The sequence below is a fragment of the Bos taurus genome, chromosome 10 (genome assembly GCF_002263795.3).
Source record: "Bos taurus isolate L1 Dominette 01449 registration number 42190680 breed Hereford chromosome 10, ARS-UCD2.0, whole genome shotgun sequence".
Classification (NCBI taxonomy): domain Eukaryota; kingdom Metazoa; phylum Chordata; class Mammalia; order Artiodactyla; family Bovidae; genus Bos; species Bos taurus.
Genome location: NC_037337.1, coordinates 82,296,714 through 82,320,943, shown reverse-complemented (window position 1 = coordinate 82,320,943; position 24,230 = coordinate 82,296,714). Strand labels below are relative to the sequence as shown.

Genomic DNA, 24,230 nt, shown 5'->3' with positions numbered 1-24,230 from the left:
TTAAGGCTATTAGAAAATGTAAAATTATGCAGGTGGCCCACATTCTATTTCTTATGGATAATGCTGTTCTAGAATAAAGAGGCTGAGATCAGAGGGGGAAAAAAAACTGGAATATATCAAAGGTCCGCGTGACATGATGCCTCTGGGGCTACATTCATGAAACCTAGTGTAGAATTTTCACCTACTGTGGAAATCACAAGTCTTGAAGAGCTTCTGATTGTGCTCAGAGATAACCTATGTACTTGTCCCTACTCTGCACAGAGGGGGTTTAATCAGGTAGAGTCTGCAGAATTTTCTGTGGCTTCTTGGGCCCTGAGCCTATATGGGCAGTAAAGTGTCGTTACCTGAACCGAGGCATGAAACCCAGAGAAAGGGTAAGGAGAGACAGCTCATAATGACAGCCCCAAATCTTTTCATATTGTATCCAGGGAAAGGAGTAACAGAGCTTTGCCATTGACTCTGGTCTGAAGTTGACTCCTCTCTTACCACTTCTGCGCCTCCGATTGGCACTCCCTTGGGAAAATATCCTTGATCCTCCAGGATTGCTATAGATGCCTCTTCTCCATGAGCCCTTGGTGTTTCTATAACATTTATTACACAGTTTTGAAGTTGCCTGTTTACTTTTCCTTCTTCCCTATAGACTGAATTTCACAAGTGGAGACAATACCTTGTTAACCACCTATACTAGAGTGATGGGAATGGTAAGTACTGAGTGAGAGGATGATTGCATGAGTATTATTTTCTTTCTTTCTTTAGAAGAGAGTAATATCACAGCATTACATTCAAAGAAGAAAGATGCTTTGTAAATATATGTTGGTTCAGTGGACACAATATAAATTTGTTGTTAGAAAAATGATGTGAGTTCTAGTTCTGGCTTTGTTACTTACTAGCTATGTGACCTTGAAGAAGTCACTTATCGTCTCTGGACTTGATCCTTCATCTATAAGATGAGAGGTTGAATTATCGAGCTTTAACATTCTTTCCAGCCCTAAGATTCTGTGAGATGTTGAAGACAGGGCAAATCTGGCTTTCAATTGTTGGCTTTTTTCCAGACAAGCAATTCAACAGAACAGCTGAGATTCCCAACCTTTTGCAGGGCCCTCTACCTTCTCCCCCTCCTCTGTGTCTTAGCAAATATTAATAGCCAAGGGCCTCGCTGAATGTGGTTTTTAATAGAATCCAATTTCAGTCCATTTAGAGGGAGACTTTTCATGCTGACTTGGTAATTTGAACTCTGTCATGCCTGATGGACTGAATGCATTTTCCCAGTCTGTGCTGCCTGCCCTGGGCTGGTGGGGACAGCAAGTGTAGGCAGTGGGAGTGGGCAGCAGGGGCATCTTAATCTAAGCAGCTGCAGATCAGCTATTTTGGCCTCACGGCCAGCTTTGTCTTTCCTGTTCTGAGGCATGTGATGTAGATACCAGGGCACTGGAAGGAGAGTGGGCAGCGGTTATCCTCTTTCCTGACAATAGCTTTCTCCTTGCAGCCTAGAAGCTGCCAGCCTCTGGGAGCAACTGTAGCAAGAAAACTATGTTGATCTTTGGATGTGACTAGGAAACACTGGGTTCTGAAAACCATCATAATTATTCCAACCAATTGCTATGGAGTCTGATATGCTTGGAGAAGGCGTGCGATGGAGGATGGGGCTTCCTCTGCTCCCCTAACCCCCAAGTAGCTGTTCTATTTGATCAGAGAGTAACCCAGGGGACTGTTGAAAGTCTCCTTTCTTCTAGAGTTCAGTCTGGGAAAATACCCAAGCTAAACATACAGGTATTAGTAGCCACACTGGAAATGAGGAGGACTTCCCTGGTGGCTCAGATGTTGAAGAATCTGCCTACAATGCAGGAGACTTGGGTTTGATCCCTGGGTGGGGAAGATCCCCTGGAGAAAAGAGTGGCAACCCACTCCAGTATTCCTGCCCAGAGAATTTCATGGACAGAGGAGCCTGGCAGGCTTCTGTCTATGGGATCGCAAAGGGTCAGACAGGACTGAGCATAAAGCTAGGAAGAAAATATAAATGAGGAAGCTGAGGCTGGGGAGGGGGAGGATATTACTGTTTGTTTCATGTTTACTCTGTGCCAAGTACTGACCTAGAAGACAGGTATTTCTTAATCCTCCCAACAGCCTTTCAAAGGAAATGACAGTATCCCACGTATAGGTCAGGAAAATGAGGATCAGAAAAGCCAAGCAACTGCCCCAAAGTCACACAGCTAGTAGACACCAAACTGGTATTGAAACAAAGCTCCATCTATCCCTGCCAAAAGACATCCATGCTGAAAGATCGCATGATTTGATAGAGTGGAGCTGGGTGTTCTGATTTTCTGCTGGTCTACTTCGGTCCTGGCTCCTTTACCTGGCTGGCCAGCAGAAACTCTTTAGGATGTTAAAAAACTTGTTTCTTGAGCATCATCTCCATGATTCAATGGATCTAAGGCTGAGACTGAGATTATGTATTTTAAAAAAGCTGCTTCAAGTGATTCTGATGTTTTGGAACGCATAGCACTGGAATATGTAGCTTCTCTTTTGAACCAAGTCTCTTAAGATTTGTTCAGTTCTTAGAAGGACAGATCCAGTCAAAGTTTGCACTTACTTCAAGTGCTATTTACCACTGAACCCATCATTCATTTCAAGTTCAATGCCCATTGTTTACTGAACATTTACTATGCCCCAGGCATTGTGCTACACATTCTAGCTGTGAAGATGAATAAACCACAGTACCTGCCTTGAGGAACATCCAGGTAGCGGACCAGAGGAACAGAAATAGGAAGTTCTAATTCCTATTTGTAGCAAATGCTAGGCAGAGGTAGGCTCATGTTGTTTTAGGAATGCAGACTAAGGAGTCAAGGCAGACTTTCAAGCAGTGAGCCTTGACAAATGCTGTAGGAATTAACAAGGCAGAGTGGGTTGGAGGGTGAGTCATAGCCAGCTAGATAGCTTTGGAAAGCATGGAAAGGCCAAGAGACCCCAGAACAATGGGTTCAGCGAATCACAAGAAGCTATGTAGCACTGGAATGTAGGGAACTTTGGCAAGAGGATCAGGAGGTGAGTCTGTGTGAGAAATCCTTTGAAAGACCTTGTGTTTTATGCTGAGTTTGGCCTTTGTCCTAAAAATGATGAAGAGTCAATAAAGATTTTTAAGCTGAAGTGACATAATCGGATTGTGTTTTGGAAGGACCATTCTGATAGAAATGAGAGAGTGAACAAACAGTAGGCAGAAGAAGCTGGCAACAGAGGAACAAATTAATTGTAGAATTAAGAATTTATGTATGTCAAAAAGCACCATAAACAAAACTTGAAAGCAAAGCACTTGGAAAGCATTTTGGCAATGTTTCTTGCCACAAACAATATTCTTAATAAAAGTACATATTGATAATAAAGATAAACATACCAATATCAAATAAATAGAAAAATCACAAATGGCCAATAAGCACGTGAAGATGCTATTCACTAATAAAGGAGTGTGAATTCGTGTAACGTTGATACACTATTATTTTCCTATCAAATTGGTAAAGATTTGATAAGTGATAATACCCAGTAGCAGTGAGAGTGCAGGGAACAGGGCACTCTCAAGCCTGCAAAAGAAGAGGACTTTGGTACAAACTTTCTGAAGGGCGGTTGGTAACATATATCAAATTTCTTAAAGATAGCCAAATAATTTCCTTCTTGGATTTTACCCTAAGGAAATAGTCCTAGATATGTGCAAAATTTAGCTACGAGAATGTCTGTTGCAACGTTATTTACAGTAAAGATTGGGAACAGATGAAATAATCACTATTACAAGATTGGTTACCAAATGAAGGTCCACTCACCCAATGAGGATGCTGTTGAAAAAGCTTGGGCGATGCACAAAACATGTTATGTTCATGATATTGTGAATGAAGTACCACAAGGTGCAGAAAGTGTGTCCAATATGCTAGCAATTGTGACACAATAGATACAGACATTTGAAAATGCGTAACTGTCTCTGCAAGGAGATAGAAGTAGTTGAAGAACTAGAGGCTGGCAGACAGGGTGGGAAGATTTACTTCTGATGCTAGAGCTTTTCGTACTTCTTGAACTTTGTACCTGTGTATGTATTATATATTTTAAAATATAAATACACATTTTGAAAAGTAGGTTATTAAGGAGTATGTACAGTATGATCCAGTTTCTGTTTAAAAAGGATGTGCATGTGTACATTTATACCAAAAAGAAACATTCAAAAGGATAACAATATCTGTCTCCAGTAGTAGGATGATGGGGCAGAATTTGTCTTTTTTTCCCCCCTAATATTTCTACCATACACATCTGAGGCTCTCATAATAATTACAACAAAAGTGTAATTTTTTTCTCCAAAGTCTCTATCACCAAAGTCCCAGCAGGAGATAACAAAGCAGGTCAAATCCAGATTGAGCACTCCAAGTTCAGCTCAGTAGTGACATTTGCAAACAAAACATGTATTAAATGATAGTCCCTGTTTGGGGGCTGGATGAGGAGAAGGAAGCTGAAGGTTTGGTATGGTGAACAAACCTCATGTTGCTTACCAGCTGTCTGAAGTCTCTGGACAAATGCACAGAAAATTCAGTCCCACCACCTCAAACATTTCCCCAGGCAGTTTCTTCCTTTGGGATCATTGAACTGTGGGTCACAGTGATGGAGTTCCCAGCATGCATATCTTCGTCACTAGACAAGCAGACGGCCTGGTTACTTGCTCTATGAGGTCCCACAAGGTTGTCCTCACCTAGTTCTGGGAAGGATGGCAACAATCTTAACATCATCTGTCCAGCCCTGCCCCAACTCTCGGTGAGGCAAGACCCTCTCTTGCTCCACATTGAGAATAGCTCCCCTGAGTCCGTCCTCACTGCATGAAGACCAAAGAGAGACCCTGCCAATTTGAACTGGTTCTGCAGGCCACCTATGACCTCATCTTCATTCTTCAGATCCTGACGAGCAGTCTGCCAGCTCACAGACTTCCTGGGATGGAGGCTTGGAAAGGGGGGAGGTTTGCACGTTTGCCTGTACTTGGGGTCACGTGAAACCATTTTGAGGGAAGAGAAGAGAGAGAAGGATATGGTTGAGGTTGGGGAGAGCGTGGCAGCAATGACAGCTTTTCCCCTGTTTCCCTTCTCCAGAGGCTGAGCTACAGGCAGCAGCTTCTAGCCCCTGGATATTTCTAGCACCTTCTTGCAGACCCCATTGGAAGCCTTTGAGGAACTGTGTGAATATAACCTGTGCTGCTGGCTTCTGGACCCTGAGCAGAGATTGGATCCTGCAGTGCTGAAGCCTCTGATTAAATAAATAACCCATAATTAACGTTGTGTTTCCTTTCATTCTCTACCTATAATTGTGACTCTTTCCCAAAGCTGGGGAGGGAGTGAAGAATGCTTGGTGGATTGTTGGGATACACACTGGCCCATCAGCAAGCAGAATGAACAATATACAGAATTAACTGCTGGATCTCAGCTGTCTTTTCCACCACTAGGGAGTCAAGTGCTGGGGACCATTTTTCAACTAGGGCTAAATAACAAAAGGTGGCCCATGTACCATCATTGGCATCATCAGGGCTTGTCACACACACTGTCCTGCTAAGATCCCCTGGAGAAGGAAATGGCAATCACTCCAGTATTCTTGCCTGGGAAATCCCATGGACAGGGGAGCCTGGCAGGCTACCGTCCATAGGGTCACAAAAGAATCGAACACGACTTAGTGACTAAACAATAACAACTATCCAATATAATATTGAATTGATCAAAAATTTCATTCCATAACATCTTACGGAAAATCCCGAATGAAAACTTAAGCCAATCTAGTACTTTCTAGGGCGGCAACTAACTACAGAGTAGTCAACAGCTGAAACTCTAGAGTCAGACAGACTCAGTTCAAATCCTAGCTATGCCACTTAAGGCCATGCAACCTTGGACAAGTTTTCTGTTTTTCAGTTTCCTTATCCATCAAATGGGAATAGTAGGTAATTACATGAAAGAAATGAGATTATACATGTAAAGATCTGAGGAGAATGCATTTAATAAATGCTCACTATTAACATTATTGCATCTGTATATATTTTAATTTGTACAATATTGTCTCACTGATCACACAAAAAATACATGAAAGTGCTTTGAAAATCTTAAAGCATCATATAAATTAAAGGTGTCATTGGTAATAATCTCCTATGACTATTTCTCAACTCTTCCATCTCCTTGAAGACCGGGACTACATCCTTCGTCCAAGGGCATATTGCACAATGACAGGCAAATGACAAGCCCTCAGTAAATGTTTCTTATTTGACTGAAGCTACATGGCATCGCAAAAAGAGCATAGGTATCTGGAGACTAGGCTGGGATAAAATGAGTTTAAGGCAGGAGAACCAGTCTGCAGTCATCATTCACTCAGTCAACAAATACTTGTTGAACACATTCTACGTGCTAGATATTGAGTCCAGATAATTTCATCAAAAAGGGTTTTACAGGTTCCCACCAGCCAAGTCCCTGGGCGGTCTCCACAGTCCCAGCCTACTCTAAAAGCACAAAGGCGCAGCCAGCTTTGTACACCACTGGACAAGTGGCCCATTGCTCTGGGGGAAGCCCCATCCTGCCTGGCTGTAAGCAACTCGGACTGAGGGTTGGGGGAGGGAGTAAAAGTGAGGGATTGGGCTGCTTCCAACAGAAGTGACAGGGACTGCTGCCTGTTCATTTATTTTTATTCACACTTAACTTCGTCCACAGTTCAGTCTCCCAGTCTATACAATGCTCTGTCCCCTAGACGTCATCTCTCCCTCCCCCCAGCCCTACGTGGTCAGTCCTTGGCCCACTCCACCCTGACCTTCTGCAGTCACAGCTGCCTGCTGGCTGGGAGTCTGGGGGAATGGTATGTGTGGTCACCAGAGGGCATTGAGAGTGGGTTTCGATGGCATGTGAATCCTGGCAGAGTCTCAGATCCCCAAGGGGGAGAGGAGAAAGCACAGAACGAGACCACGAGGGAGGGAGGGAGGCAGGGGCTGAGGGTTCTTGGGGGTGGGGAGCGGGCGTGTGTGTGTGTGCAGAAATCCAGTGTACAAATTCTCGGACTCTGTGGGCTCAACCGATGCTTTTGGTGTCTGTCTGGCTCCTGGATTCATCACAGTTGCCGTGAGATGCTCCAGTCTGTGAAGAAGCAGTGGAAGGGTCCAGCCCGTGGGCTCCATGCCTGACGCCTCTGGGAGGGTCCACCTGCCGGGCTCTGCCTCTTGTCAGGAGTGCTGGCCCAAGTCGAAGCTGTAAGGGCACTCCCAACCTGTGACAGTCCTCTATGGCTGTTCCCGCCAAAGCCAGGTCTCTTTCAGCGGCTGCCCCTACTGAAAGGAGGCTGTCTGCACTGTCAGGGCAACCCACCAGATTCCAAATCCACGGGTCTCCTGTGCGCACGGAGAGTAGATATGGAGGTGAGGGGTAATAGGAGGAGGAAGTGAGGAGAAGGGACCAGAACCCAGGGAGGGGCTCTTCACCACGCGGTGCTTGGATGTCCTGGGCCAGGCGCAGCTCTAGAAAGGTGTTCTGCTCACATGGCTTCCTTCTCTCTCTGGGAGCATCTGCTGAGCTTCATCTCCGTCAGCTGGATATATCGAATCACATTGGTGTCTGTGAGGAGAGAAACACACCTTAGGGAACAGCTGGTGAGGGGACTGGTGGGTCTACAGGGGATCAGACCAAAGCTGCATCTGCAGATCACGGACAGGGCAGCCTCACTCAGCCAAGGTCCAGGGTGACAGAGAAGGCAACTGGAGTGCAGTTCCTCTCCTTCCCTGCCTCCATGGGGACAGGTCCCCATGACCCAGAGGACAGATGGGAAGGAGAGGAGAGGAGCGAGAATTTCTTCTCTTATTTCTATGCAGCAGCAATCCCAGTGGTCCTCAGTCAGCTCAGTGAGTTGAGACTTTTAGTTCAGAGTTAGCTACTGTTTAACCTCAGGCAACCTACCAGTCTCTTTGAATCTCCTGTCTCGTCTTGCAAGTGACAACCTCCATTTTTGAGTGTCTACTTTGGGTCATGTTTTTAACTTTCATTGTCTCAATGAGACCTCATTAGAATCCTATAAAGTATGTCTCATCATCCTGACTGTGATGAAAATGAAAACTGGAGAGATCAAGTCAGATGCCCAAGGAGATAACACATAGTCACTGCGCCTGACTCCAAAGGCTGCCTCTCCCAGGGATTATAAAACCTTCCTCTTAAAACTGCTGAGAGGATCAAAATAGATGTCTGAAAGTGCTCAATCCAAATGATCAGTAAATACTGACTGTAATTTTTTTTTAATTGGAGAGTTTAAAAGGACTTGTGCTGCATTGTCCGATTTTGCTCTTCTAGGCAACCACCTGACCACAAATAGAAGAATTTCCCCCAATTCCAGTCCTTAAGTTAGTGAGTGGGGAAGGACAGAGAATAGCTGTTTAGCCCTATACACTCCAGAATATAAGAGTTTCAGGGTTGCCTGAGATGTTTACTTCCAGGAGTAGAAAGGAATGCTGTATAATATTCCAAAATGCCAGGCAGGGCATTCAGAATAGTACTGACATATAGCAGGTACTCAAGAAAATTCTGTTGAATGAGTCTCATTCTTGGTCCTCGAGTTGCTTATAGCGTAGTTGGGGGAACACAAATTATATACAGGAAACAAATCAACAATGGACAAAGATATTAGTGTTCTTTAAAAAAAAGAAAAAAACAGTATGTTGGGTATTTGTAAATTCATTCTAACAAGATTCCTTGGAAGGAGAATTGCATTTTAAAAAAATCAGCCATATGAACAACCATGGCAACAGCAAGTCGAAGTCAATGTTTAAAACATGCCTTCTCAGACAGGGTGCTCCTGACCACCTGGTCTGCAATAGCACCCACTTTAGTCTTGATCCTTTGACTCTGCTTTATTTTCTTTATAGCACTTATTACTATTAAATATTACATTATCAATCTGTCTGTTTACTGTCCATCTTCTTCCATTATAACACAAACTCCTTGAAGGCAGCATCTTTGAGCATCGTTCCCTGCTATTTGCCCAGCACTTGGAAGAGTTCTTGGCCCTGCTTCAGTATACATCTGTGGCATGAATGAATGGTGGGGCTGGTGGCCGTGACTTAAGCGAATGGTACAGATAATGCATGCTCTGTTATCTGGGATCTGCCTGGAGGAGCATTCTTCCTGGAAGAATGTTGGGCTTACCCTCCAAATTACCCATTTGTATTCTGTCTCATCAACCAGAATGTGAACTCCTCACGTTTAGGGACTGAGTCTTCTTACCTACATCCCTGGCAGCCAGCACAAATCTTAGCATGTAGTAAGAATGCAATATGGATTCAATGAATAAGTAAAGAGGGCTGGATTCTGGGTTGGAAAAATGAAGAAATCCACATCCTATTTAAACAGAAGAGGTGCCCAAGCTCCCTGGAACGCAGATCCCAAAGGCACGGACTCCATGTGCTCCAAGACCTAGGACACACCTGACCCCTCACTTGCCATTTCTCCCTCTGCCTGGCCCTGCCAGCCAGAAAAAGCTGACCTTGGCGGTGAGATGGTCTGGGAGCTGCCCCAGGGCGCTGTTGGTCAGAAAAGAGCAATTGCTGCCTTACCTGTTGGCTGTCGGGTTCTTGCCTCTTTCAGGTAGTAGAGCGCTTTGTCATAGTCCCCAAGGTGGTAGAAGGCCACACCGGACCGGTAAAGGGCCTTGAAATTCTCCCCTTCTTTCTTCAGGACTTTGAGGCAGTACTCCTTGACTCGCTCATAGTTCACCAGCTCAGCCTGGAGCAGGCAGGCTACAGAGAAAGGGAGCAAAAAGGGAAGGCGCCATCAACACAACAGCAGCAGCCTCTGAACGTCTCTCTTTGGTTCTTCCTCTCGGACCAGTAAAGGTATATATACTGCAGGTGCCAGGGCTTACAGTGGCTTTATGCCATGGAATTTGTCATCAAATAATCCTGGGTTCTAGGACGCGGTTTCATCTTCAACAATCCGTATATACTTCAACAAGCAAGTGACCTGGCCTTGTATTATGGGTTGAGTTGTGCCCCCGGCTGAGGCTGGCCAGTGCCTATGTGGGGCCCTTTCAGTCATCTCTGAGTAAACCGTCTCCCCTGGAAGCTTTCTCTCACCAGCCATCAGTCGCAGGGCCAGGGTCAGGGTGAGGAAGCCTGCACCTGGAGACTGAGCGCCCCGGGGCAGGGAGGGGGCTCATTTGCCTCACCCTAATCCCAGCCCTTCTGAGCTCCCTTGGCCTCCGTTCTACCACTAAAGCATTTAGCAAGCATTGATGGAAGACAAAAAGATGTGTTATACACACTGGAGGAATGTTTCAAAAGGGGGTGGGTGGCGTGGGGAACAGGGTACCTTCTTCAAAGCAAATAAAAGCAGAGACTTGGGAGGTCAAACTGCTGTTTCCTGCCAAGACCTGGCTGGTGGGACGGGGGAGGCTGCCGATGCTTAGGTCCTTTGCACTAAGGTTTCTCCCACCACGGAAGAACCATATTCTGGATAGAGGCAAGTCATGGATTTTAATCTTTAGGGGGTCTAACTAGAGCTGTTTTGATTCCTTAAATAACTTGCCAGGGATCTGAACTGATTAAGAGACCAGATCTTTCGTCAAGCATTTTGGACCAAAAAAAAAAAAAACAACCCCAAACGAGAAACATCCTTTTGCAGACTGAGTGGAAGGTATGAGAACCAGGAAATGGAAGAAAAGCAATCCAGATCGGGAAACTGCCCCACCAGGTTCCACCAGCCACAAAGGCAGAAAGTCAGACTTGTTGACGGAAGCAGCAGGCTACTAATCCCGTGGGCATGGGCGGCATGGGTGTGGGCGGCTGTGGTCACAGAGAACACGGAGCTGCTGGCATGCTAGGGTCCATCGTGCCAAGCTGATGCCACCGGCACGCTCCCCTCTCCTCCCTCAGTCATGGAGTCGAGGCCCCTCTGCCCCCTGCCTTGCCCCCACGCTGCTGGAGTCTGCCCTGGTGCTCACACAGCTCTGCGGATGGAGAGGAGTTCTGTCAAGAGCCTTGAACCTCACTGGCTGCTGGCTATTTGTGTGGGACTTGGCTCCAACCGCTGCCCCCAGGGCTAAAGGGGTTCCTATCCAAAACTTCTCTGTGCCCATCTCATGTCCTCTGTTCTCTGCTGAGAGTCTTCTTCCTGTCCTGCCCTCCATTCTCAGACAGACACTTCTGTCTGCTGACCTGAGCAGTCAAGACAAAGGATCTTTGCTTCTTTTAAAAACAGGTTTTGAATGTCTAAAATTGAGGGGGAAGCAAAAAGGCCTGAAAACGGGAAGTCCTTCCCCTCCCCACCTTGGGCAAAAGAATGATAGCAATCAGTTTCCAGGTCTCATTCGGTGAAAATGTCTGGAATTCCCCTGCTGATTGGGTGTGGGCTGTGAGACCTGGCTGTGGACCAGGGTCCAGACCGTGTGGGAGGTGGGGCCAGGCAGGTTACAGAGGGTGGAGTCCCTACTGGCATTAGAGGCAGAGCTCAGGAAGATGGAGGAATCTGGGGTTGGCTCTAATTCAAATGGGCTGCCTTTCCAAACGTCTGGATGGAGGTGGGGAATCCAGGTAAGAAAGAAAGGGTGGCAGGCCAGAGCTCTTAAGAAGACCCAGGGTGGAGGAGGTAAGACAGTCTGGACTGCACTCAGCCCTACCTACAGGTAATTTTTAGGCACCTCTCTTGTTTGGGTGGGGAGTTATCTGGGGTGCATATAACAAGCTCATGGGATAAGTAAGATGAGATATTGGTAGGCACATTTTAGAGCTGAAGAAGTCGAGAAAGACAGGTTGACTAGCAGTCTCTTGATGTCCCTTCCACATTCCTCTTCCCGCTACCCAGGCCCTGGCGGCTACAGGAGACCCTCAGAATAGGTCTAAGGGTCTATTTTCCCCCTGCCTTTTCTTCCTCTCAATTATTAATCTCTTAGCCTATGCCAGAGGTGGTACTCATCTTTTCATCTTCACAGCAACTCTAGGAGACAGGTTCTATGTTATGCTTCTTTTACTGATGATGAAATCCAGTTCCAGAGAAATTAAGTAACCTGATGGAGGTGGCAGAATTGTGATATCCTCCCACTTCCACCTGGCTGCCAAGACCGTGCTCTTGTCCCAGGTATCTGTGGATCTGCATGTGAAGCCCTTAGAAACCACATCACTCGGTAAAAGACAGGGCCCCTGTGTAAACTGGCCTCCTCTGTGTCCCAGGATCAACAAAACAAAAAGTGATGCCTAACTTCACCGAGTACCGCATAGGGCGCTGGGATGAGGTGATGGACCTAACACTCTGCTCCATCCTGGAGCTGGTACACTGCAGTGGAAAGCAGATGGTACATTATCTCAAATACTCCCATGTGCCAAGTGCTATGAAAGAGAAGTGATGAGTAGGAGCCTCCTGAGGGGGGAGGGGTCCTAAACCAATATCAAGTGTCATGGAAGGGCTTCTTGGAAGAAGTGGTGTTTAAGCTGGGTTCCAAATGTTGAGTGTCTCTCAATTTCAGCACTATCAATATTTTATTTTTTGTTAGTGGGCTAGGGGTGGGGAAATGTCCTGTGCATTGCTGGGTTACATCCTTGTGTTCTACCAACTAGATGCCAGTTGTAACAAGCAAAAAAATAAATATCTCCAGATATCACCAAATGTCCCCTGGGAGGGGCAGGATCACCCTTGTGTGAGAACCACTGATCTAGGTGGAAAGGAGAAGAAGGGAAGCCCTGTCCTTTCTATAGGGAACAGGACTTCCCTGGTGACTCAGACGGTAAAGAATCTGCCTGCAATACAGGAGGCCCAGGTTTGATTCCTGGGTTGGGAAAATCCCTTGGAGAAGGGAATGGCAACCCTCTCTAGCATTACTGCCTGGAAAATTTCATGGATTTTTCATGGAAAAATTCCATATAGCCTGGCAAGCTACAGTCCATAGGGTTGCAAAGAGTTGGACACTACTGAGCGATTAACACACACATATGGAAGAGAGAGGGAGAAGGCAACAGCACCCCACTCCAGTACTCTTGCCTGGAAAATCCCATGGACGGAGGAGCCTGGTAGTCTGCAGTCCATGGGGTTGCTGCAAGTCGGACACGACTGAGCGGCTTTACTTTCACTTTTCACTTGCATGCATTGGCGAAGGAAATGGCAACCCACTCCAGTGTTCTTGCCTGGAGAATCCGAAGGGACGGGGGAGCCTGGTGGGCTGCCGTCTATGGGGTCGCACAGAGTTGGACACGACTGAAGTGACTTAGCAGCAGCAGCATGGAAGAGAGAGACAAAGAGAGGGGCAAGGAAAAGAAAGATAGGAAGGAAGGGAGGCAGGGAGAGAGGGAGGGAGGGAGGCAGGGAGAAAGAAAGACTGACTACACCTATTTGAGGAGCTTTGAGAAGCCATGCCCAGCTGGAGCAGAGAGACTGAAGGGAAGGGTAAAAGAGAATAAAGTTAGAAAAGCAAGATGAAACCAGGACACATGGAACCTTCTGGTTCATGTTGAGGATCTGGGATTTTATTCTTAGGGCAAGAGTGTTTTTGAATGATGAAATGATGGTGACTAGGTTGACTCAAATGGAGGCAGAAAGGCAGGAGAAAGGGATTGATATAAGTGACATCCAGGAGTTAGAAATGACTAGCATTGGGAACCCCCTGAAATATGTTTCCTCTGCTGTTACACTCATGTGCTTAGAGCCCTTTATCCCAGGAGATTTTAGACTGCCATTTTGGATTCATTGATGATCCATGAAAAGTTTTCTTCCACACTGTAGCAACTTGATCTCTGTTTGAATTAAGGTTTAAAATAACAAGTCTCTGTGCTCTACTATGGAGAAGGCAATGGCACCCCACTCCAGTACTCTTGCCTGGAAAATCCCATGGACAGAGGAGCCTGGTGGGCTGCAGTCCATGGGATCGATACGAGTCGGACACAACTGAGCGACTTCACTTTCACTTTTCACTTTCATGCATTGGAGGAGGAAATGGCAACCCACTCCAGTGTTCTTGCCTGGAGAATCCCAGGGACGGGGGAGCCTGGTGGGCTGCCCTCTATGGGGTCGCACAGAGTCGGACACGACTGAAGCAACTTAGCAGCAGCAGCAGCAGTGCTCTACTATACATCAGAGATAAATATGCTAAAGGGTGCTGGGCTGGGAATCAGAAGAGCTGGATTCTAGAATCAGAAGAGCTGGATTCACTTTTACCACTAGCCAACATTATGCAGATCACTTTCCCTTTCTGGGCCTCAGTTTCCTACCTGTAAAACAAGGACTCAACTTCATTGAATAATCTCTACCATGCATCTCAATCTAACAGCTTATAAATATAAACGCTCGCCACCTAATAGAAGGATGAAATTGTCTCACTGGTTCTTCTTCCAAAGGAATTCTGTTCTGTTACTTTGGGTAGGCATCTTCTGTTGGCAATGACCATCAGAACTGGTGGGAAGTGCAAGAAAGGGCTTGTCTAACACAATTCCACCACTTCCCTGTGGAGATTTGTTTGGGCACAGAGACTGGATGATGTTCGGATGTGGTCTTTCCAAGCCAACGCTCTGGACTTTTTCCTGCAGGATTTTTCCCTGCAGGGAATGAGCGCTGCCACTGTTGGCCAGTCTCCGCAGAGGAGACGCTGGCCTTGGGAAGGCAGGTCTCAGGCTGGATGGAAAGGGGGCTTGTCCTTGCCTGTGACCTCCGTGTATATTTGGATCTGAAGATGCAGTATTAGGTGGGTAGGGAGACAGGTGGAGATGGGCCTGGGCTCCCAGACCACCTTATCTATTGATAGAAGCCCTTTTGAAAGGAATATTTTGAACTTTCTGGTTTGGGGTCTTCTGACAAGTTTGAATAAATGCTGCATCCTGGACTCAGCCAAGCAGGGGAGAATTAAGACAAGCTTCCCTTCATACTTGGAAAGGAGTGCCTTCTCTGAGCCTAACCTGGTGACAGCAGTGGCGGCTAGTGCAACTTACAAAAGACAGGTAAATCTGGAGGACAGGAGTTGGGGCTGAGAATCCTCAGTTAGGCCTCCCACGTGGAGATTCCTCTTCCACTGCCAACCTTGGGGAGTTAGGGTATGGTTTTATGAAAAGAGCTTGGCAGGCTTTCTTAGCTCCATAGAGGAGTCTGCAGTAGGAGCATGTTAGAGAATCGGGAACTTGAAGAACCCTTTTGTACAAACACTCACACACTCAGACAGAGGAAATTGTAAGTTAGATGTTGCCCAAGGCAACCACGCCGAGACCTCTGGCTAAAACATGTCAGGCTCTCTTGGCTCCAACACTTGTTTTGCTTCTGTTTTTTCTGGTGCATGCAGGGCATGGTGACAGCCTGGGCAAAATGCCACTTGTTGGCATGAGATGAAGGGAACTAGATGGGAGGCGGAAGACCAAGTTCATGGAGGCTTTGGTTTTCTTCTGACAGTTGATTCACTGCTATTTGCCCTTACCTGCTGGACAAAAGGGGAGCATGGGCTGGATGGGAGGAAAGGAAAGACCTACCAAGGGCCAGGAGTGAGGAGGAGGAGCCCGCTCCCCAAGGCTGCCTCGCCATTAGGAGTTGAATTGTGTCCTCCCCCCAAGGTATTTTGGGAGTCCTAATCCTCCGCACCTCAGAATGTGATCCCACATGGAGAGATGGTCTTTACAGAGGTGCTCAGTTGCTTTAGTCATGTCCAACTCTTTGCAACCCCATGGACTACAGCCCACCAGTCTCCTCTGTCCTTGCGATTCTCCAGGCAAGCATTCTGGAGTGGGTTGCCATTTCCTTTGGCAACCTTCTTACAGAGACAGTCAAGTCAAAATGAGGTCAGAGGGATTGACCCTAATTCAATATGACTTATAAAAAGGAGAAATCGGGACACAGAGACAGACCCACACAGGAGATGTGAAGAGATATGGGGAGAAGATGGCCACCTACCAGCCAAGGAATGCTGGAGGCCACCAGGAGCTGGAAGAGAGGCCTCGAACAGATTCTCCCTCACAGCTCTCGGAAGGAACCGACCCTACCAACACCTTGGTCTTGGACGACTAGCCTCCGGAACTGTGAGACAACGCATCTCTGTTGTTTTAAGCCACACAGTTTGCGGCCTTTTACGATGGTGGCCTTAGGAGACTAATACACCTTGCTGGTCTCTTCTTTTGGAAGCAGGCCTGAAAAGTGGCTATTACATTCCTGGGGGAAATTTTCCCAAACCAAACGATCTGAGCCATTTTCAAATTGATTTCAAGGGGCGTTGGCATAGCAGTCAAGTGGAAAGAGCTTGGATCTGGAGAGAGGTGACACTCCGGATATTTCACAGCTGGTCTAGGTCACGACCACCCTGAACAGGCTCAAGGGACTGTGCCAGTCCTGGCTGCAGATTAGGGCAGCATCTGGAGACAGAGTTCTAGGTTGGAGTCCAAGCTCCAAAACGGGCTAGCCCAGGCCCTTGGGCAGGTTACTTCATCTCCCTCGGCCTCCTTCTCATTCGTTAAATGAAGATAATAATACCTACTTTGCAGGAACTCCTGTGATGATAAAATGAGGTAATTAACGTATGTTATATGCCTCACACAGCGCTGGGCACAAAAACCGATTGTCATAAACACTCGTTCTTTAGGAAAACACTGGTCAAGTGTGGTTTCCCTAGCAACATGTATGTTAATCAGAGAAAATCTCCATTCCGAATCCTGCACACACAGTGCAGGAAACTATAGCTTAATTTAGAGCAAATTTTCAAGAATAGGTCAGACACATTTTGGAAGGTAATTTAGAGGGTCTTCTTTAGCATCTTGATTCCTTTTTTTAAAAAGGAATCGAGGTGAAGTTGACAAAATATTTTGTTGGTTTCGGGTGTACAACCTAGTGATTTGATATTTGTATACACTGCAAAATGACAGAGGGTCTTTCTACGGCATAGCCATGGAAATTTAGTGTGTGCAGTGAAATGATGGGTATTTTTACTTATTAGACTTCATACCCAGGACTGCTACGACCCACCCAATTTCACCTTTCCACAAAAGTGCTGAGTTTCCTCTCAGTGTACATGAATACTTAAGAGTTCTGAAAACAACTTTCTTCTCTTGATTCTTTCTTTTCTTTTTGGACATTTATGTTGCCTCTACATTTTAGATACTGAAGTAGCTTTATGATAGATATACTCATGGAGGTTTTGTTTATGGTAAATATAACCTATAATCCCAGGGTGATAACTACTAGGTCAGGGTGTGTGACTGCGTGGCCTTTGCCACGTAACACAGATCTTCCCCTCAACAGTGGCTGTTTAGCTAAAGCTTTGGGCCCTCCCAAATGCCTAGGAATCTTCATTACAGAAATCATCTATGTTTGGCTTGCTTTGATTTCACTGGGTTGTGGGGAGGGCAAGGAAGACAGCTGGGAGGAGACGGGCCATCTCCAGTTTGCCCAAAAAGATGTCTACTTTCTAAGGGGCACAAAGAATTTAAGAGCAGACCTGAGTTACTAGGGTGGAATCCTGTAATCCACTTTTTTTTTTTTTTTTTTGATGCTGACTACTCTTGGCCAGTTGTGAGGCCTTAGAAAGTGACTGGCCCTCTCTGAGACTCGGTTTCCTTGTCTCTGAAATAAAGATAATGACTCTGTCAACCTCACTGGTCTGTTCTGAGAATGCAGTGAGAAAGTGTGCCACACAGCTGGGTGTAGTGCTGCGCGCTCAGTCGTGCCCAACTCCTTGCAACCCTGTGGCCTGCAGCCCGCCAGGCTCCTCTGTCCACGAGATTTTCTAGGCAAATATTCTTGAGCCGGTTGCCATTTCCTACTCCAGGGGATCTTCCCAACCCAGGGGCTGAATCTCCTGCGTCTCCTGCACTGCAGGCTGCTTCTTTACCCACTGAGCCATGAAGGAAGCCTGGGCGCAGGGCCAGACCCATGGCACATGCTCGTGGACATGAGCTGATTCAAAGATCAGCCAAAAATGCTCCACCCACAAACCTGTGCAGCAAGGGCAGAGCCCTACCCCAGTTTCTCATTTTTCGTTTCCTGGTCTTAGATGTACATAAACTCACACTTGACCCAAACGTTTCCCATATCTAGGTTTGATGCTTAATCTTACTTACTGGTTTTCTTTTTGAAAGTGTGTTTTGGGGGGAGGTGGGTGGGTATACAAAGCAGCTTTGTAGCCAGAAAAGGAGGCTTAGGGAAAGAATGGGGAAGGATTCTGGGACTATTTTTTTTTCACTTATAGATTAGATAGCCTCTGAATCCACAGTTGGTTGTACGCTCCCCCCTCCACCCATCTACACCCTTAAACTGCAGACAGGAATCCTGCCTCCTGCCTACTCTCAGCCCTTCTCTCATCACAAGTGGATGACTGGAAACCACCGTCTGTATTTCACTGATAGCTTTACGGATGGCGTAGCAGACAGACCCAAAGTTGCTGGGCTCCTCTGGAGTCCTAACAATTTGGGAAAGCTAGGAGCTCTGAAAGCCAGATGTGGAAGAAAAATGAACAGGTCTGGTTCCTGACTCTACAGAGCATGAGATGGCCTTTGAGGGAGGAAGGAAATATTTTTAGTAGAGAAATGGCTGGCCAGTTTCGGTGCCTCTGAGTTAGCTGATTCAAGACAATGTCCCCAGCACTGGCACTCACCCGGTGTCCTTGGGTTAAAAGAGCTCGCCTCTCAGAGATTTGGTTTTGAATTGGGTAAAAATAAAGATCAAGCAGTAAAGAATCCACCTTTTAATGTGGGAGACCTAGTTTCGATCCCTGGATTGGGAAGATCCCCTGGAGGAGGGCATGGCAACCCACTCCAGTATTCTTGCCTGGAGAATCCCCATGGGCAGAGGAGCCTGGTGGGCTACAGTCCACAGGGTCACAAAGAGTTGGACACGACAGAGTGACTAAGCACAGCATAGCACAAAGGTAATTACAGCTGCTGTCTACTTTGAAGGGGGGCTTCCCACGTGGCGCTAGTGGTAAAGAACCTGCCTGCCAGTGCAAGGGACATAAGGAACATGGGTTCAATCCCTGGATTGGGAAGATTCCTTGGAGGAGGCCATGGCAACCCACTTCAGTATTCCTGTCTGGAGAATCCCATGGACAGAAGAGCCTGGTGGGTTACAGTCCACAGGATCACAAAGAGTCGGACTGAAGTGACTGAGCATGCAAGCATATACGCACACACACACACGCGCGCGTGCATGCACGACTTTGAAGGCTTGTGTGCAGGATGAGAAAAGTCAGGGTTTCTCAAGTGCCAGACCCTGACATCTGACGAGTGTTTCTCATTAAATCATCCATGCTAACTAATCATCATTAGTTAACATGGAGATTCTCAGGCCCCATGTCCAGCAATGCGGCTTTTAAAGGTCTAGGGAAGAACCCTGTAATCCAGTTTTTCGCTTTGTTTTTTTTTAATTCTGGTGTTTTTTTTTTTTTTTTTTTTTGCCACGTTGCACCAATGTGGGATCTTAGTTCCCCATGGAGGGATTGAACCTGTGCCCTCTGTGTTGAAAGTGCAGCATCTCAACCACTGGACCACCAGGGAAGTCCTTGTAATCCACATGTTTAATAAGTTCCCAGTGGGCACCTGCAGGTGGGCCACCTCACCTGAGCTAGTGCTTTACATTCTAGCATTTTCAATGTATGTTTCCTAAGGAACATCCATTGTTAAACCATGAGAGTCCAGAATAGCTACTGGGAGCCCCAAGATTACCCCCAAGGGCAAACGGGTCCCAGAAGACCTTCAGTTCAGTTCGGTGCACACCTAAGCAAACAATTGTTCTTAGTCAACATATGACATTAAGGGTTATTTTCTTCTTGGTGATTACAGACTTCTGACTGGTGAACAGAAGCCCAGGTCAAGGAAATGAAGAAACAGGGAGAAGGCTGACATGTTTCATGATGAGCTCTGGAGAATCCAGCCCTGCACCAGGAGATGGTATTCATCTATTCTCCTAGAAAGGGTAATAAGAGTAAGAGCAGGTAACCTCGATCAAGCATGAATGGGCCAGGCAGTAGTCTGAGCATTAACTTGTTTAATCCTGACAACACCCTGTGAGGTAGGGTCTAGTATTTTGTCCATTTTCCAGATGGGGAAACTGAGGCCCAAGGACCTTCAGTCACTTGCCAAAGGACACAAAGCTAAATAAGTGTCAGGGCTGGGATTGATTCTAAGCCACCCGTCACCTAAGACCATGCTCTTAAGCATTACCCACAGTGCTCTCCTAGAGTGTTCAACTGCCTATAATGAATTTTAATTCAGTTTCTTCATTAGGCAGCTTTGAGGCTCGAGTTCTGCTTCTTGTCAGGTGTAACTGTGGAACCCTGATGGAGACTGTGTTCATTTTATTTGCGTACTTTATCTGTACGCATATCATTTGGAAGCTTCCTACGTAACTCTCCAGGACCCTCTATTCCTCTTGTTTCTCTGCCTTCAAAGACAAAAACAAACAAACAAAACCAAGTGCAGAGTTTCCACCAAGGCTTCTCTCTTTTATGTCCTAAAACCACTTGCATCTCCGGTTCCATTGAGAGTCGACTGTGATACTAACAGGGTCGATGTGACACGTCCCTGGTTTCTTCCTAAAACAACATCTATCTTAGCTGCCGCTGGCAAGACTAACCCCAATGATACTATTTTTTAATTCAAATTTTTATTGAGACAGTTTTAGATTCACACAGTTTGTAAGAAATAATACAGAGATCCTCGCACTGCTTACCCAGTTTCCCCAATGATAATATCTTAATAAAACCACAGTATAATATATTGACTATCATGTTGACACTGACACAATCCACAGATCTTATTCAGATAGTCCAACCTTGTTGTTGTTTCTCAGTCACTAAGTCAGGTCTGACTCTTTGCAACCCCATGGGCTGCAGCATACCAGGCTCCTCTGTCCACTATCTCCTGGAATTTACTCCAACTCATGTCCATTGAGTCAGTGATGCTATCTAACCATCTCATCCTCTGCCTCCCCCTTCTCCTTTTGCCATCAAGCCCTCCCAGCCATCAGGGTATTCTCGGATAAGTCAGCTCTTTGCATCAGGTGGCCAAAGTCCTGCAGCTTCAGCTTCAGCTTCAGCAACAGTTCTCCAATGAATACTCAGTGTTGATTTCCTTTAGGGCTGACTGGCACAGACTGGTGTGTGTGTATGTTAGTTCTATGCCATTTATCACAAACATAGTTTCCTCTGTCTATCCCCAAAAGTTGTTACAGAACAGTTTCATCAAGAGTCCCTCCTGTAGGCCCACCTCTTTTTCACCCGACAACCAGTAATCTGTTCTCCGTTTGTAAATTTTGTCACTTCAAAGTGTTATATAAATGGAATCATATAGTATGAAGTTGTTGGAAATCAGCTTTTATTCACTCAGCATAAGGCGCCTTGACATGCATCCAAGCTGTTGCAAGTATTGATAGTTCACGCCTTTTCATTGCTGAGTAGTATTCAATGGTGTGAGTGGACCAGACTTTGTTAAACTGTTAATTTGTTGAAGGACAGCTGGGTCATTTCCAGTACTGGGTTATTATCAGTGATGCTGCTACGAAGAGTCATGGACAGCACAAAGTCTCTCACCATTTAGTATGATGTTAGCTTTAGTTTCTTCAGTAGATGCTTTTTATCAAGATCAGATAATTTCCCTCTTTTCAAACTTGCTGAGAAATAACTAGTTTTCTAAAAACCTGTAAATTATAAATTACAGCACACCCCTGACTAAGGGTAACAATTTCACAGAACACGTGTGCTTTGTGCCTAGTCGCTCAGTCGTGTCCAACTCTTTGCGGCCACAGGGACCGTAGCCCGCCAGGCTCCTCTGTCCACGGGGATTCTCCAGGCAAGAATACTGGAGTGGGTTGCCATGCCCTCCTCCAGGAGATCTTGCCAATCCAGGACTGAACCCAGGTCTCCCGCATTGCAGGTGGATTCTTCACCATCTGAGCGACCTGGGAGGCCCATGAACACTGGAGTGGGTAGCCTATCCCTTCTCCAGGGGATCTTCCTGGCCCAGGAATTGAAATGGGGTCTCCTTCATTGCAGGCGGATTCTTTACCAACTGAACTACCAGCGAAGCCCAAAAGAGCAAGTCAACAGAATGTGTAGGGAGGTCGTTTTCTAGTGAAGCCAGATCCACAGGTATGATCAACAAGTGGAACCTTTCATTTTCCAAAGAATGAAATCACTTTTTACAGCCCGAGACTCAGCTCATGCCCATAATTGTAGTTATTTTGACACATATCTTCTTTGCCTTCCAGACAAGCATGTGTAGCATCTTTGGGGGTTTAAAGCATCTTTAAAACCCCACACAGAAAAACTAAATCATACTGGTTTACATACATTGTATTCTCAGTAAGTAGCAATACCAAACACTTGTATAGTGTTTCACGACTCATCTGACCTTGACAGTGACTCTGGGAAAACAGGTCTAATGTGTTTTGCATCTAAGAGCTGAGGCTGAAAGCTAAGTGATTTTCTAGGGCCATTTGATTTTTAGAAAAAGAGCCAGGATTGTCTAAGCCCAAGTCCACATTGGCTCTGGTGGGCAAAGAGACCTAGACTCACAGATCCCCAAAGGTCTTTTCCAAGTCTAAGGCACTAAGAACCTATGATAATGGGAAGCTGGCTGACTCAGGGAGCCAGGACCCTTCAGGGGGCAGTATCATCATTCTCACCATAATTGCCCTCCCTGGCACCTAGGTAGAGTTCCCCTACTACTGCTGATGCTGCTCTCACAACTACAAGTCATTTGGCTTTATCTCATGGGATAAATCTCCTAGGATTCCATTCATATTAATTTCTGACCTTGTATTTTTCCAGTTCTAGCACATGCTTTGGAGAAGGCAATGGCACCCCACTCCAGTACTCTTGCTTGGAAAATCCCATGGACAGAGGAGCCTGGTAGGCTGTAGTCCATGGGGTCGCTAAGAGTTGGGCACGACTGAGCAACTTCACTTTCACTTTTCACTTTCATGCACTGGAGGAGGACATGGCAACCCACTCCAGTATTCTTGCCTGGAGAATCCCAGGGACAGAGGAGCCTAGTGGGCTGCTGTCTATGGGGTCGCACAGAGTCGGACACAACTGAAGTGACTTAGCAGCAACAGCAGCAGCAGCACATGCTTGCCCTGGATTCAATAAACATTGCCAAGTGTTTCTTGCATTTTGTTTTAGCAACATTATTTTTGGAGGTCTCTTCTTTTCACCATTCCCAAGTTGCCCTTTTTTCCCTGCCCTTTGTATTCTTCAGATGGATGCCCCCAGTGTTCAAGGGCTGCTGCATGCCTCTCACAATCACTGTACGATCCTGGGTACAGACTCTTTGTAAACTTATTTTATGAGAACTCATTCACCACAGGCTGTGCCAGGGCTTCATAAAGAAATGGAGATATTCAAAAGATATTGATATCTTCAGGGAGTTTATATTCTTATACCCTTATATTCTTTATATGCTTGTTGACCAGTACTTGGCTTACGAAATAGCAAGCAGAAGAACGAAGGTGAAAAGCCACTCTAAAATCTTATAAGCTAAAGGCTTATGTTGACAGTCCTTTAAGGTCCCCAACGTTTTTAGCAGCAGGGACCAGACTCACAGAAGACAATTTTTCCTTGGACTTCGTGGGGTGGGGGTGGGGTTGGGGGGGATGGTTTCGGGATGATTCAAATGCATTACATTTATTGTGCACTTTATTTCTATCATGATTACATCAGTTCCACCTCAGGTCATCAGGCATTAGCGGAGGTGGGAACCCCTGTGATGGATACTGGAATCTGCTCAAGAGTTGTAATGTCAAAGTCTGAGGTCAGTTCAGCTTTCTGTTGCCTGTCACGTGCTCCTGTTCATGAAGGAAGGAGACTTGGCTGCTACGGCATCTTACCTATGAGTTATCCCCTCCCCAGCCCCCGCCTCTTACATGACTTCATTGTGGCATACACGCAGAGAGGAGTGAGCAGGAGGCAGAAGGTAGGCCAGGATTATTGTTTGCTTCCATTCGCACCCTGTCGGGTTAGAAGCGGACTCTGAAAGAACCAGTTGGGCCATTTGGAATGTGATGATGGGTATATACCCAGATAGATTCAGAAGAAACTCATTACCTGAGGTTATCTTTATCTTGTCAGCTCTGGCTAGTACCCGTGTCATGCCCATTGGCAGGAATTCTGAATTAGGATGGGGGAAAAGAATCTCAGAAGCCAAAATGCCATCCTGTACTTTTTTTAGACTTTAAAAAACACCTCTCCTGTTCTGATCATCTCTCCCACCGTTCTTCCATGGCACCAGATATGTTTGGGGATAAGTTAGTTAATAGGCACAC

The 24,230-nt window shown here is 46.2% G+C and overlaps 1 protein-coding gene across 1 annotated transcript in view; it reads right to left on the bottom strand.

Annotated features, from left to right (window-relative positions):
* Window positions 1–5,985: 5,985 nt before the first annotated feature.
* TTC9 (tetratricopeptide repeat domain 9) overlaps window positions 5,986–24,230 on the bottom strand; it is a 33,409-nt gene continuing 15,164 nt past the window's right edge. Inside the window, exons 2-3 of the mRNA XM_024998103.2 lie at window positions 9,581–9,763; window positions 5,986–7,595 (exon numbers count right to left, since the gene is read on the bottom strand). Of these exons, the coding sequence (XP_024853871.1) occupies window positions 7,516–7,595; window positions 9,581–9,763 (263 nt within the window). The 3' untranslated portion in view covers window positions 5,986–7,515. The remainder of the gene's footprint in view (window positions 7,596–9,580; window positions 9,764–24,230) is intronic.